The sequence below is a fragment of the Nelumbo lutea genome, chromosome 5 (assembly GCF_056320005.1).
Source record: "Nelumbo lutea isolate HS-2025 chromosome 5, American lotus-T2T, whole genome shotgun sequence".
In the NCBI taxonomy this organism is placed as follows: Eukaryota; Viridiplantae; Streptophyta; class Magnoliopsida; order Proteales; family Nelumbonaceae; genus Nelumbo; species Nelumbo lutea.
In genome coordinates, this window is record NC_142688.1 from 80050112 (window position 1) to 80066812 (window position 16701).

General features: G+C 41.6%; 1 protein-coding gene across 4 annotated transcripts in view; it reads right to left on the minus strand.

The window, feature by feature from the left end:
* LOC148853054 (glutathione S-transferase zeta class-like) overlaps nucleotides 1-16701 on the minus strand; it is a 119102-nt gene that overhangs the window by 24075 nt on the left and 78326 nt on the right. For all 4 annotated transcript variants that reach the window (XR_016098749.1, XR_016098748.1, XM_088942853.1 and 1 more), the window contains one exon: nucleotides 3633-3694. Coding sequence is in view for 2 of the 4 variants with exons in the window: in XM_088942853.1 (XP_088798979.1) it covers nucleotides 3633-3694 (62 nt within the window). In the remaining 2 variants the exon portion in view is untranslated. The remainder of the gene's footprint in view (nucleotides 1-3632; nucleotides 3695-16701) is intronic.

The window sequence follows — 16701 nt, forward strand, 5'->3', positions numbered from 1 at the left end:
AATCACTTCTTGCTTTCTGATTAATCGGATCCCCACGTCCATCCTTGATGGTTGTTCTCCGTTTACGATCTTGTTTCCCGCCTTGTCTCTGTTTCCTCTTACGCCTAGGGTATTTGGGCGTTCTGCTTTGTCCATAATCTAGGTCCCGGGATTGACAAGTTCGAAGCCCGTTCTCTCAAGTGCATCTTCCTTGGCTATTCTCGGACCCAGAAAGGGTATAAGTGTTACCATCCTAGTTCTCGATGGTCCTTTGTGTATGCCGATGTCACCTTCGTTGAGTCTACTCCGTTCTTTTTGGGGTCCGGTGATGCTTCTTCCTCCTCGTCACCTCCTCCTCTTCCACTTCCCGTTGCCGATCCTCTTCCCCTTGTTCCAACAGTGACCAAATCCTTGCCTCCAGTGCCACCACCTGTTGAACGCCCACCTATCCGTCAAGTGTATACACATCGCCCACGCATACCAGCTGCTACTCCTCCGGCTACATCAACGTCGACAGATCCGACTCCAGACCCGAACCCCGCATCTGAGCTTGATCTCCCCATTACTTTGCGGAAGGGTAAACGCACTTGCACCCTTCATCCTATTTCTACTTATGTTTCACTTACACACCTTTCCGCATTGTCCCTAAAGATGTCTAGCAAGCCCTTGCCTCTCCAGGGTGGTGCCGTGCGATGGAAGAACTTTCAGCCCTTCATCATAATCATACTTGGGACCTCACTGTTCTTCTTCCTGGGGAGCAAGATGTTGGTTGTAAATGGGTGTATACAGTTAAGTATCTTCCTGATGGTAGTGTTGAACGCCTGAAAGCGCGATTGGTTGCAAAAGGGTACTCCCAAACCTATGGTATTGATTACACAGAGACCTTCTCACCTGTTTCTAAGATAGGTCGGTTCGTGTTGTTATCTCTCTTGCAGCTATGTATGCTTGGTCGCTATTGATATCAAGAATGCCTTTTTGCATGGTGACTTACTCGAGGAGGTCTACATGGAGCAACCTCTAGGGTTTGTTGCTCAGGGGGAGGATGGTAAGGTGTACAGACTAAGGAAGGCTATATATGGGCTCAATCAATCTCCTCGAGCATGGTTTGGTAGGTTCAATGAGGTGGTAAAGAAGTTTGGTATGAGACAGTGCCAAGTTGATCATTTTGTATTCAGTCATGACTCTCTGAGAGGAAAAATACTATTAGTGGTGTATGTAGATGATATTGTTATTACCGGGAGTGATAACATGGGTATTGCCAGGCTGAAGACTTATCTACAGGATCATTTTCAAACAAAGGACCTTGGTAAACTAAAATATTTCTTGGGGATAGAGGTAGCAAGATCAAAGTATGGTATTAATCTGTGCCAGAGGAAATATGTGCTTGATTTGCTGGAAGAAACAGGCTTGTTGGGTGATAAACCAACTGAAACACCTATGGACACAAATACTAGGCTAAGCAATGATATGGGTGAAGTATTTGAAGAACCCAGAAGATACCGACGACTTGTAGGTAAACTGAACTACCTAACCATTACTAGGCCAGACATCTCATTTGTGGTTAATGTGCTAAGTCAGTTCATGCAGAAACCTCTGATTCCTCATTAGAATGCAGTTCTGAGAATTGTGAGGTATTTAAAAGGGGCTCCGGGTCGTGGTTTCATATACAAAAGTGGCGGAAAACTTGAAATAGAAGGGTATTCTGATGCTAACTGGGCTGGTTCTGTGTCTGATAGGCGGTCTACCACAGGCTATTGCACTTTCCTGGGAGGTAACCTGGTGACATGGAAAAGTAAGAAGCAGACAATCGTGGCAAAAAGTAGTGCAAAAGCAGAATATAGGACTATGGTGCATACTGTTTGTGAATTAGTGTGGCTAAGGAACCTTCTACAGGAAGTAGGGTACAACATCAATACTCCAATGAAGCTCTATTCTGACAATCAGGCTGTAGTTCATATTTCTTCTAATCCGGTGTTTCATGAAAGAACCATGCACATTGAGGTTGACTGTCACTTTGTGAGGGAGAAGGTGCTGAATGGAGAAATAGACACTGCATACGTTAATACAGGAAACCAGTGGGCAGACTTATTTACAAAGAGCTTGAGTCGGGGAAGAGTGAACTACATATGTAACAAGCTGGGATTATATGATATATACTCACCAGCTTGATGGGGAGTGTTAGCGTAGGGGTATTTCTGTCTTTGTTCTTATATTAAGGTTGTTGAACTGTAATATTATGTTAGAACTAGTGCTCCTTACTTAAATAAGGGCACATATGTCTTTTCCATTATTCTAATAATAAAAGCACATATCTGGCCGAATGGGAGTTAGGTTTTGACTTCCAGTTCGAACCAGACTTTTCTCTCTCTCTCTCTCTCTCTCTCTCTCTCTCTCTCTTCCACCTTTCTACGTAACTGACCTCAAACAAATAGAACTCCAAGGCAGGCTGAATTATAACAAATTCCAATACCGAACCGTCCCTCTTGGAGGCGTTTACACACCACCTCCCAATTAAGCAAATGATCTCTCTTTCATCACTTGGCTCCCACAGAAAAACTCTCATAATTTCAAGGTAATTCTTCCTCTCAAGGTAATTGGTAAATTAGCAAGAGTGGATTTAATCGAGGTAATTCTTCCTCCCGAGGACACATCAAGCCACCAATTTCTTTGCACACCTCTCAATAATTGGATTCCAAAATCTACTCTCTTTAAGGTTTGCTCCAAAGGGAAGTCCTAGGAAGGTCAAGGTCAACAAGCAATGGAACACTCTAAAGTGTATGCAACAATGTTTAGTTCCCCCTTCCTCCAAGTTGATCTCCACTATACAACTCTTCTCAAAATTGATTTTTGGGTTAGAGACAAGCTCAAACTTCCTCACCACCTCCTTCAAGTTACTCACCAAACCTTGTTCTCCGCCCTCGCTGAATATTATAATATCATCTGCAAATTGGAGATGAATAATTGGAACCCTAGCATGATACCGTAGGATTTCTCCAAATCCAAATTGCACAAAGCCTTTACTCCTTAATCTCTTCATATCTTCCACACATTCATTTTTTTGTAGTAAACTAAAAGGAATTTTATTAAAGAAAAGAACACAATAAAGGTGATAAGATATCACCCACTAAAAACAAGCACAGGACCCAAGAGAAAACCACTCTCTCAAACCCAAAGATTAACTTTAGATCCTCAAAATATAAACCCCCGAAATCGCTTCCAACACCAAACAACCCTTAATGCTCAGTACAAAGATGCCCAACCAATAGAAAAAAACTCCCTCAATAGAGAGAATTCACAATTGTCAATAATATTTAAGTTGCCTACTTGTGAAAGGGGTGGCCAGACCTAATTTTGGCTTCTCCCATTCTCTTCAATTTCTCTCCTCTTTTCTTCTCTACATAAACCTTCTCTTTTCTTTCTTTTTCTCTTTCTTACACAATTTTTATATCAAAACAGATCTTCTGCACTTTTCTACTAGAAAAACTAATAGCTCAGTCAATTGAAAAAGGCACTCCAATACCACAAGAAGAACTATGAAGACAAAGAAAGCAAGATATGCAAAATGTAATATTTAAGTGAAATATAATTTCTGCATTTGTTAGTGTATGTGCCTGAGAGAGAGAGAGAGAGAGAGAGAGAGAAAGAGAGAGAACCAGATAGATTTCATCTCCTGTGGCATATCTTCCAGAAATTCCTTCTAACAACTTCTCAAGGGCTGAAAACATGATCAGGAAAATAATAAATAAATAAATAAAATGTGATCAAGTCATTTATAGATGGATACAACACTAAAAATAACAGAGAAGAAAATATAATGAAGAAGTTTAAACAATGGAATAACACAAGGCATCATCACCTGCATGAATATAGGAGCTCATGGTTTTTTTTCTGAAGATAACAGAAAAAATTTATTGAAACAAAAAAAAAGAAGATCAAAGGGGTTAAAAGGATCAATGGAAACATCCATTTGATAACAGTTCAAAGATCAAACTTATGTTCTATCAACTAATAGGCTTCTCTCACTTACGAGGGAAATGCATGGAATCAAACTTTTAGTCCAATCAATCATACTTTGCTACTTATTTAACCAGCTGATTTTCTTAAATATTTTTAAAATTCCAAAATAGGATATGTTACAATTTATACCATTAAATTGAATAGTTTGCTACCACTTCATATGGTCTTTCCAATGAAAATTCCAAAGTATTTTACAGACCATTTGACATTCAGCATAGTCCATTTTCAAACATTTGCTTCTTGTATGTCTAGCTTACTCATTATTAGGAATGCTTAAGTTGTAGGTCATGAATCTAGTTGATTAATTCAAGTTGAACTAAAAGATACTAGATGATATCGAATTTCTTAAACAGTTATTTTTTTATTTGAATTGGGATTATTATTTATATCATTAACTGTGTAAAATGTACTACTGTAAGAAAAAGGACAAGTAACAAATCCTAAAGGCCCTGACAGAGACAAACCCAAGGCCACCAAAGGCCTCATGAATATTAAAGGGAACCTACCAAAAAAAATGCAAAAGCACGCCAATGGTGGTCAAGCATACCCTAATACAAGACGCTTGGCTTCAGAGCCTCTAGAAAAATGTTATTGTTGATATTTATTTAATTTGTCATTGAAATTAATTATTTTGTTCTGTCTTTGAAGAAAACAGAAGAGAAGAGAGTTGAGGGTTCGGAAATGAGGGTCTGAGAAGAGGGTTTCAAACTCATTCTCTCTCAGCCCCTTAACACTATTTTATTAGATATATTTGAATAATTACAAAGAGGCCCTTAGTTGGGCAAGAATTTACAAAGAACTTAATATTGACAGGATGGGCCCAAAATAAGGCCCATTACAGAAAAGAAACATAAACAACAAGAAAGAATATACAACCTACAACCTATGGGCCATTCGGCCCATCTTCTCTACACTCCCCCTCAAGCTGAGCATAAATGTCAATCATGCCAAACTTGCTGGTATCATGCTGAAGTTTTCCCTTGGGAATGCCTTTGGTGAGAAAATCTGCGAACTGTCCTTCAGATGTGATGAAAGGAAGACACACTTCACCCGAAGAGACCCTTTCCCTAAGGAAGTGTCGATCAACTTCAATATGCTTGGTTCTATCATGTTGCACTAGGTTGTGAGCAATGTTGATGGCAGCCTGATTATCATATTACAACATCATTGGCTTGTCAGATTTAAGTCCAAATTCTTCCATCAAAGATTTTAGCCATAAGAATTCAGAAACCCCATGTGCCATGGCCCTGTATTCTGCTTTAGCAGAAGACCGAGCATCAACCGATTGTTTCTTGCTTCTCCAAGAAACAGCATTACCAACTACCAAGCTGCAATACCCAGAGGTAGATATTCTGTCATCACTATTCCCAGTCCAATTAGCATCGGTGTAGGCTTCAAGTTTCATATGACCATGCTTGGCAAACAGAATTCCCTTTCCTGGGGAGCCCTTCAAATAACATAGGATTCGCTCTACTGCTGCCATATGAGTGTCTCGGGGGGCATGCATGAATTGACTAATGCAACTGACTGCATATGCAATATCTGGCTGAGTCATAAATAGGTACAAAAGTTTCCCAAGAAGTCTCTGAAAGATTCCTTTGTCTTCTAACAATGTCGCTTTTGAGGCTGAGAGTTTATGACTCATATCAATAGAAGTAGCAACTGGTCTAGCACCCATCTTTCCAGTTTTAGAGAGCAAGTCAAGAACATACTTCCTTTGCGAGATAAGAATCCCATCCTTGGATCGAGCCACTTCTATGCCAAGAAAGTATTTCAATTCCCCCAAATCTTTAATCTCAAACTCTGTATGGAGAAAAAATTTTAGATCATGAATTCCTAAGGCATCATTACCAGTCACTACAATATCATCTACATACACAATGAGGTATACTGCCAGAGGTCCACTCCTCTTCACAAAAAGAATATGATCGGACTGTGTCTGCACATAACCCAAGTTAACAAGTGCTGTTTTAAATCTCTCAAACCATGCCCTAGGGGACTGTTTTATTCCATAAAGGGATTTCTTCAGTCTGTATACCTTTCCTTTCATATCAGTTCCATACATCCCTGGAGGAAGAGACATATAAGCCTCCTCATGTAATTCACATTCAGAAATGCATTTTTCACATCCAATTGATAAAGAGGCCAGTCAAAGTGAGCAGCTAAAGATAGAAGAACCCTCACAGATGTCATCTTGGCAACAGGTGCAAAAGTCTCTAAATAATCAATCCCATATGTTTGTGTATAGCCTTTTGCAACCAGCCTGGCCTTGTACCTTTCAATGGTGCCATCAGCTTTGTACTTAATAGTAAAGACCCACTTGCAACCAACAAGGATCCTTCCCTTCAAGCAAATCCACCACTTCCCATGTGTCATTCTTGTGTAGGGCATCGATTTCAGATCTCATAGCATCCCTCCATTCTGGAATCATAAGATCTTCTGACACAGACCTGGGAATAGGATGAGAAGCAACAGAGGAGAGATAGGCAAAGTATGAAGGTGAAAGCAAACTGTAAAAAAGGTGCTTGGAAATGCGATGTGCAGTGCACTTCCGTTTTCCTTTTCTAACAGCAATGGGAATATCAAGGTCAGAGAATGACGAATCCAAAGGTGCGAAAACAATACATGGTGTCTCTTCTGTAACTGGAAGTGTATGAGGCTCATGTGTTGTAGGAGAAACAACCTACACATTTTTTTATCTTTGCCTTTGATACACCTTGGGATAGGACGAGGAGGTAGAGTATTGGGGCAAGGAGAATGGAACGACTGATCCACCCTTGATACATTTGAAGGAGAGGCAGACACATCAAGAAACTCAACAGGGATAGGAAGAGGAAGAGCAAACACCTATGTCAAATCCTCCCCCTGTGGACAATGTCCTTCTGGAGAGGAACCATAAAAGGGGGAAAGCTCATCAAAGGTGACATCCATTGAGACATACCGATTGCCAGACTTTGGATCAAAAGAACAATAACCCTTCTATGTGGGGGAATAACCAAGGAAGATACATTTGTAAGCTTTGGGTTCAAATTTATGCCTTTGGACACTTGGAACATGTACGTAACAGGTGCAGCCAAAGACACGAATAGGAACAGGTAAAAGGTCCTTGTCCGGATGAAGAAGAGTGAAGGGAGACCTAAACCCCAAAACCCTGGATGGCATGCGGTTTATATGGTAGGTAGCAGTAAGAACCGCATCACCCCAAAACCTGGTAGGAACATTTGAGGCAGATAAGATTCTTCTTGCAACTTCAACAATATGCCTGTTTTTCCTCTCAGCAACCCCATTCTGTTCTGAGGTCCTAGCATATGAGCTTTGATGAATAACCCCCATGTCAGAAAGATAGCAGGATAGGTTTTTCTCAAAGTATTCTTTTGCATTGTCCGATCTGAAGATTTTAATCCTGGAATCAAATTGGATTAGAACAAATTCATGGAATTGTTTTACAAGTCTTTGAACTTCATCACGGGATTTCATCAGGAATATCCAAGTGAACCGTGAAAAGTCGTCAATAAACAGGATAAAATATTTGTAGCCACCCATGGAGGGTAAGTGGTAAGGTCCCAACACATCAAAATGCACAATATTAAAAGGAACAGAAGATCTTTTATTGCTCAAAGGATAATTGTTTCTACAATGCTTTGACAATTCACAAGACTCACAATGAAGACTGGACAAACTAATTCCCTTAAACAGTTCAGGGAATAGATGACTTAAGGCAAAAAAAGACAGATGACCAAAACGATAATGACACAACATAATCCGACTAACAGATTCTGACGAGACAGATCCAAGAGCAACATTCCCAAGATGATCAATGCATTGTCCCTGAGTATCAAGCAGGTATATTCCGTTCGCCTCATGGCCACTCCCAATCACCTTCTGAGACTCCAGATCCTGAAAAACACAGTAGGAAGGAAAAAATGTTACACAACAGTTTAATGACTTGGTTAAACTACTCATAGACAACAAATTTGTATTTAGTTTAGGTACATGAAGGGCAGAAGGTAGGTACAAGGAATCTGTAGCCTTGATGGTTCCCATACCAGAGATAAAGGCAAGTGAACCATCGGCTAAAATGATTTTATCACGTCCAAGAAGTAAGTCCTATGAAACAAACAAGGTAGACAGATTGGTCATATGGTCAGAAGCACCTGAGTCAATAATCCAAGGGATCTTGAGATTACCTGAAGAGGTAGCATGATTGGCAGAAGCCCTTATACCTGAATGAGCAAATGCTGAAGCAGTAGAATTTCCTGAAGTGTTGAAAGGAGAGGTCACATCACTCAGCCGACTGATCATCTTCCCAAACTTTTCATATTCTGCTCTCAAGGTTGCCAACTTTGCAGAAGCAGACATCTCATCACTATCTGGCCCAGCAGCTATATTTGCACTTCCTGATCTTTTACTATCATGTTTTTTCTGAAATCGAATGGGAACAAGATTAGGATGTAACTTCCAGCATTTGTCTTTGGTGTGCTTCGGCTTCTTGCAGTATTCACATATAACTTATTTCCTTCCTGTGCCACTAGAAGTTCCAGCATTCCCTTTAGGTTTAATCCCCATATTGGCAAAGTGATCATTAATATCAGCCTCTTGAACCTGGACAGCCCTTCTGCATAAGCTTGTGACAATGCATAAGCTTGTGACAAAGAGACACACTCCTTGGACAAAGAGACACTCCTTGGAATGAATATTCTGTTTTGTGATATCATATTTTGGGTATAGTCCAGTTAAGAACTCAAAAACCCTGTTCCTTTCAACCAATTTTCTGTAGGTCTCTGCATCATTGGTGGTGTCCCAAGTTACAGCTCTATTAGGTCAATCTCTTGCCATAGGGACTTCATGTTAGACAGTTTTGTATGCCCTTAGCTTCAATCAGAATGATGTACGTTATGAGTTTTTTGTAAATGAATAAAAGTACATATTTGATTCATGTTCCCTTGGTATGTTTCTGTATAATACCCTTAAACTGAACACTTAATGAGACTAGTGTTAGTTTAGAATGTTCACAGCCAGTGGGTCGGTCTGGGGAGACCTATCCTGATAAGGATGACACTGTTGTGCCACCAAGTCGGTTGGGGTGGCCTATCTCAGCTGCCAGGGTGAGACCCTAGGCACATATAGTGTAGGATTAATTGAATCTTTGAACTGGACCAGATTTCCAGTATTGCCCTGGACCTTGGAGATTAATAGGCAAAACTGGAATGTTACACCCGACCCCTAGACTCGGTTATGATACTGCACTAGGTATCGGATTGGGTAGTCTTTGATATACCAATCAGTGAGATCCTTAGCGGGGGTCAAAACCTGGGTACGTTGGGACAATCTGAGAATTCATCTGAGTGGGTGATCATAGTGACAGGATCAGCCCCTTTGTCGGACAAAGGTAATGATCGAGGATGCACTCTCACTGATGGAAACCAAGACTGTCGGTAGCCGATTACAATCGTTGAGGTTTGTTTTGCAAAGTATTTTATATGAGATATAAAATTATATATATTATAGTTTCAAAAATGTTTGCAAAAGGTTTTAATTCCCGGGATCCATATAAGTAGAGAGTGCAACACTGTTTCTTGCAGCCGAGGGAGAGGTCCTCTCTTGTCGGGCAGTGTTTGACCATTATGGGCTGAGAGGTTGAGTGTAAGACCATTGAGGGCAATACCTGATGGGCTAATCTTGCATCTGCCCACAGTCCCTGGGTGTTACAAGGTGGCTTGGTCCAAGGACCACTTAGGGTAAGTGTTGGGCCCATAGAGCCCATTTGATGGGTTTCAGGGGGTGCACTATCCATAGCAGTGTATTCGGCCAGGACTTGTAACAAAGGCTGGGCCGAACCCATGTGGTTGATGTGTAGATCAATGTTTTGGTCCCATGCCATACAAGGAAGCCCAACTGGGCAGCAGTTTGGAAGGCTAAGTGAGCTCACAACCTTAATTGGGCCTTGACCCTATCCACTCAAAGAGTCCAAGATCTAAATAAGATTTAGGTAAGGGTTCTTCCTTATCACTAAAGGGACCTCCAATCCAAATATGGTTTGGATCAGCAACTCCTAATGGGATTAGGAGCTGATCCCTTTAAGCCTATAAAAGGAGGGGGAGGCAGCCTTTATACACACAACAGACAACACAGAAAGGTCTCTAGTCTTCAGAGCTGAAAATCACAAAAGAAAGATTTCTGCAATCTCTGCAAAAGTCTTTCTTACCGCCTCCTTCCTGCCACCGCCAGACCTCCAGTTCAATCTCCAACTTTGTAGGAGAGATCAAGATTCGATCTTGATATCAACCCTTTGTGAAAGGACTGATTGGAAGCAGTGCTCACGTTCCATCCAGCTATTCTTACTGTAGAGAAAGTGATGTGGGCCCCACAGCTGTGGGGCCACTCTGTCCGTAGGATAGAATGTACCTAGTCTATTTATTATGTTTTTTCTGTTATTCTAGTTGTTACTTACTTTTCAGTTTTATATTGTTAAGTGCTATGATGTAAACACCAAGGGCAGCTGTGTCCTTTCATGTAACTAGCATAACATATAAATATTAAGTTGAAGTGGTGGCGGCAGATCATTCAGAATTTGTCCTACCTTTTAAACTGTGTTCTACTGCTCTCTCACTAATCTTTCTCCTCTTCCTTCTTCACTTTCTCTTCTGTTCGAACCTGAAATTCCAAGACTGATAGCAGTCTTGATCATCTTCATGCTATCAGAGCCAAGTTAGGGTTTCTTATGTGAGTCTAATACCAGCCGACCACATGAGAATCTCCTAGGACTAGAAGCTGAAAAGGTGGAGTTCGCAAACGGATTCTTGGAGATCGCCAGAAGTGCTAGCAACTGTTGGAAGTTTTGTTATGGTTGCGGAGTATTGGTGGTCAGGAAGGACCAGAGAAGACTAGGGTTCGGGTAACCCTAGAAGGCAGCGAACAATTCTTTTCTTGTAAGTCATTTACTTTTCTAAGAAAAAATAGGTTGGACCTATCTGGAGAGGAAGGCTGAACCATTCTAGGTTTTCATCTCTTCGATTCACTAGGGTTTTACAGCAAACCCTATTGTTCTGCTGTGATTAAAACCCTATTGTTTTACACTTCGATTCACTAGGGTTTTACAGCAAACCCTACTGTTCTGCTGTGATTAAAACCCTACTGGTTTACACCGAACTGTCTCAGCCTTGTTTCTTTCTGCACTAGAGTTTGAAAGTGATCTTGCGGTAAGCCCTAGTGCTGGACTGAACCTTGCGATCTACCTAGAGCTGTCCTCAAGTTTATTGTTGGCATTGATCAGATTCTAGGGTTTCATATTAACCCTACTGCAAGTCTATCTATACAGTACTGATTAGATTGTGCAACTGAATTGATCACTTTAAGGACTGATTAAACCCAAATTCTGCAAAGGCAAATCAGACCTCCTTCTAAGCTGTTTTTCAGAGTATTTTTGGGTTTTCGAACTCTCTTAAAGGGGTTAAGCTCTACGGACAGCCACTGTTGTGTTTGTTAGTTGATTTCAGATCAGAGTTATCCCAGTTTTGTGCACACACACTATGAATACAGATCAGGCCTATACTGTTTTAAGACTTGACTGAGATGGAGTTTAAAAATCAGGCAGAAGGCAGCTTTGGTAGCATCAGTTATGGCAGTGTTTCTGAGATGGGTGGTCAGATTACAACCGTAAATTCAGGTACTCTAGCTTTAGCCTACCATGCCTCAGCTCCAGGTACTACTGAACCTTGTTGGGTAATAGATTCAGGTGCATCCGACCACATGACTATCTTGCCTTAACTGTTTACGTCTTATCATTTGTCATCTGGTAGGGATAAAGTATCTATTGCTGATGGCTGGATAAAGTATCTATTGCTAATGGCTCCCTGGTTCCTATTTCTGGGAAGGGGGACATTAAGTTATCAGATACGATCTCCTTGTCTTCTGTCTTACATGTTCCTAAGCTTGATACTAACTTCCTTTCAGTCAATAGTATTACCAAACACATGAACTGCTCAGTAGCTTTCTTCCCTGACCGGTGTGTTTTTCAGGACCTGGAGACAAAGAAGGTGATTGGGACTGGCCGTGAGATGAATGGGATCTATCTGCTCGGGGTGATTGGGACTGGCCGATTGGGTCATTTGTCTTTTCGGTCCTTAAAGAGTCTGTTTCCTACTTTGTTTGAGTCTGTTGAGTTGTCCCAGTTGCAATGTGAAAGCTGTGAGTTTGCTAAACATTGTAGAAACTCTTATTCATTGAGTAATAAAATGAGTAATCGTCCTTTGGATCTTGTGCATACGGATGTTTGGGGGCCATATCACATTCCTTCTATGGGTGGGTACAGATATTTTTCGTTATTTGTTGATGACCATATCCGGTTTTCTTGGGTTTAACTTATGCGTCCACGAGATGAGGTTCCCGCCCTAACCCAAAACTTTCACCAAATGATCCTAACCCAGTTTGATGCCAAGATTAAAGTTCTTAGATCTAATAATGCAAAGGAGTACTTTGCTAAGTCATTGGCATCTTACCTTCTTACTCATGGGGTTATCCATCAGAGCTCTTGCCCTCATACACCTCAGCAGAATGGGGTTGCAGAAAGGAAGAATAGACACATCTTGGAGGTGGCTAGAAGTCTTATGTTTACCTCCAATGTCCCTATTCACTTCTAGGGTTATGCTATCCTCACGGCGGTATATCTTATTAATTGAATTCCTTCCCAGGTTCTTGATTTGCGATCTCCTTTTTCCCTTCTATACCCACATGAGGAGTTGTTTTCTATTCCCCTTAAGACATTTGTTTGTACCTGCTTTGTTCAGCTTCTCGGACCCCATCACTCCAAGTTTGAACCCAAGGCCTCCAAATGCATTTTCCTTGGTTATGCACAAACTCAAAAGGGGTATTGCTGCTATGATCCTGTCTCAGAGAGGAAGTTCGTCTCCATGGATTGTCACTTTCTTTGAGGAGACACCCTATTATCCTCAGGTTTCTCCTCAGGGGGAGAGCAGTGAGAGTAGGGATTTAAGTCCTTATCTTCAAGCGGAGAGCAGTGAAAGTAGGGGTTTAAGTCCATGTCTTCAAGGGGAGAGCAGTGAGAGTGGGGTAGTTCCTTTACCTATTCCATTGGGTGATGGGAGCTGCAATGGTGAGGGTGGCTAGAGGGATCAAGAGTTGAGGGGGAGCTGCAATGGTGAGGGTGGTCAGAGGGATCAGGAGTTGAGGATCTATTACAGGTGTTGCAGGCAGGTTGATCCCGATCATCAGCAGTCCAGGCCAGCTCCAATCTCATCTGCGGCTCCAAGTCCAGGCATTACAGTCCCAGGACCCACAGAGACTTCTTCTATTGTTGCCATTTTACCTCCTACAAATGACCTTGATCTTCCGATTGCAGTCCGTAAAGGGAAACGACATTGTACCACATCTACAGCCCACTGTACTTCCCATTTTTTATCCTATGAACGCCTATCTCCTACCTACAGGTCCTACCTTAGTTCCATTTCCAATGTCCCTATTCCAAGAACAATGCAAGAGGCCCTATCAGTCCCGGAGTGGAGAGGTGCAATGCAAGTTGAAATGGATGCCCTGTTGAAAAATAATACCTGGGAGCTAGTTGACTTGCCCAAAGGAAAGAAATCAGTTGGATGCAGATGGGTATTTACTGTGAAGCACAATGTAGATGGTTCCATTGAGAGGTACAAAGCTCGGATAGTTGCAAAAGGGTTCACTCAGACTTATGGCATAGATTACTTGGAGATGCTTGCCCCGGTAGCCAAGATGACCACCATTCGGGTTCTATTATCTCTTGCAGCAAGCCACACTTGGCCTTTGTACCAAATGGATGTTAAAAATGCCTTCCTGAATGGGGACTTGCAGGAAGAAGTTTACATGCAGTTGCCTCCTGGATACTATGATACAAAGACAGGTAAGAAGGTCTGCCGGCTCAATAAGGCATTGTATGGTCTGAAGCAGTCACCTAGAGCTTGGTTTGACAGATTCAGACTAGCTCTTGGGAAGTTCGGTTATGTACAGGCCCAGTCAGATCATACACTGTTCATCAAGAGGGTGGAGTCTTCACTGACACTACTTACGGTATATGTTGATGATATGGAGTCTTCACTGACATCAAGAGGGTGGAGTCTTCATTCATCAAGAGTTTGAGGTGAAAGATCTGGGTCCACTATGGTATTTTTTGGGTATTGAGGTTGCTAGATCTAAACAGGGGATCTTTATCTCACAGAGGAAATATGTTTTAGATCTGTTAGCTGAAACTGGAAAGCTGGGTGTCAAACCTGCAGATACACCCATTGAACAGAACCACAGGATTAGTGCAGGGAGTGGGGAGCTGCTTGAAGACAAAGTTATGTTCCAGCGGTTAGTGGGAAAGCTCCTATATCTGTGCCTCACTCGGCCAGATATCAGTTATGCAGTTAGTGTTGTCAGTCAGTACATGCATTCTCCTAGAACCACACACCTTCTAGCAGCAGAAAGAATACTAGTATATTTGAAGAGATGCCCGGGTAGAGGTATAATGTTCAAGAACAATAACCACATGAAGGTAGAGGTCTATACGGATGCTGATTGGGCTGGGAATGTTGATGACAGACGGTCTACCTCAGGATATTGTGCCCTTGTGAGAGGAAACCTTGTCTCCTGGAGAAGTAAGAAACAAAGTGTTGTCTCACGGTCTAGTGCTGAAGCAGAATATAGGTCCATGACCAACAGAGTGGCTGAAATCCTATGGCTAAGATCTCTACTTGAGGAGTTGGGTATTGAGTATGAGAAGCCTCTGATGTTGTATTGTGATAATCAAACAGCCATTAATATAGCACATAATCCAGTGTAGCATGACAGAACAAAACACATTGAAGTTGACCGGCATTTTGTACGAGAGAGGGTCTCATCTCAAGAAGTATGCCTCCCTTACATCACTTCCAGTATGCAACTAGCAGATATCCTCACTAAAATCGTATCAAAAAAGAAGCTAGAAGCGGATCTATCCAAGTTGGGAATGATAAACATTTACTCCCAACTTGAGGGGGAGTGTAGAGAAACTGATGTGGGCCCCACAGCTATGGGGCCACTCTATCCGTAGGGTAGAATGTACCTAGTCTAATTGTTATGTTTTTTTGCTATTCTAGTTGTTACTTACTTTTCAGTTTTATATTGTTAAGTGTTATGATGTAAACACCAAGGGTAGATATGTCCTTTCATGTAACAAGCATAACATATAAATATTAAGTTGAAGTGGCGGCGGCAGATCATTCAGAATCTGTCCGTCATTTCAAACATGTGTTCTACTGCTCTCTCACTAATCTTTCTCCTCTTCCTTCTTCACTTTCTCTTCTGTTCGAACCTGAAATTCCAAGACTGAAAGCAATCTTGATCATCTTCACTTACGAAGGATTAGGTTCTTGGAGAACGCTGTTGATTCTGCTCCATCCTACACAGCGCCATCTTCAGTGGGAGCAGTCTTTGGATCCTTCATTGGGCGTGAACACCTCCATTGAGAGATAATACTTCTCTGTATCATGTATACCTCTCTCCTACTTCTTTTGGTTCAGATTTGGTTCAGTTCATGGTTCAAGATTGGTCCTTGAAAATATGATTTTCTAAATAGGGAATGCGATTCCCAGTTGAAGGGAGAGAAAATTTTCTGAAATTTGCCCCCTTCATTCCGCAAGATTTGGGCGTCCATACAATGGATCTCTCATCCCTTCACTTCAGGGTTGAGAAATATACAGGTAGAGGTTCCTCTCCTTGCCTTAAATTCTTTACATCACTTCTCAATTTATATGCCCGGGCCACATTGAGTTTTTGGGAATAGGTTTCTGCAACACTGTTTCAAATTTCTTTTGCTGAATTCATCCATAGGTAGTGTTGACTGATTTGTGGTTGCATTGAGTTCACAAGCCACCCAATAACACTGTAATTTTCTTGCATCCACTTCTCGTAGGATGGATCATCTTTTGGGGGAGCCTTCTTACTCCCGGAAATGGACCCCCACTTTCCTCTACTACATACATGAATCTTTACTGATTGTGACCATGCCAGATAATTAGTTCCATCCAGTTTAACTGTAGTCACAGTCAATAAGGAATCACTTGGAGTCAGTTGAGAAACAGCCCACTTGATGTATGGAACTGTTTGAGATTAGATGCAAACCAGAAAATGAACAAACAAGAGAGGAAGAGAAGAGAGAGCTGGCGGCAATGAGTGTTAGAGAGTAAGAGGTTCGAACATAACCTCTCTCTAACACTCTAAACATCTTATTAATAAGTTAATCTTTGACAAATTACAGAGAGGCCCTTGAGTGAGCAGGAAAATACAAAAAACAGAATATTACAGAGTATGGGCCCAGAATAAGGCCCACAATAGAGAGAAACATAACATAACATGAAATGACAGTCTATGGGCCATTCGGCCCATCTTCTCTACACTCCCCCTCAAACTGAGCATAGATGTTAATCATGCCCAGCTTGCCAGTGTCATGTTGAAGCCTTGCCTTGGAAATGCCCTTGGTGATAAAATCTGCCAGTTGTCCTTCAGAAGTAATGAATGGAAGACACACTTCACCGGAGGAGACTCTTTCACGAATAAAGTGTCTATCAACCTCAATATGTTTGGTTCTATCATGTTGTACCGGGTTGTGAGCAATGTTGATGGCAGCCTGATTATCACAGTACAACATCATGGGTTTGTCATGATCTACCCCAAGTTCTTCCATTAAGGACCTTAGCC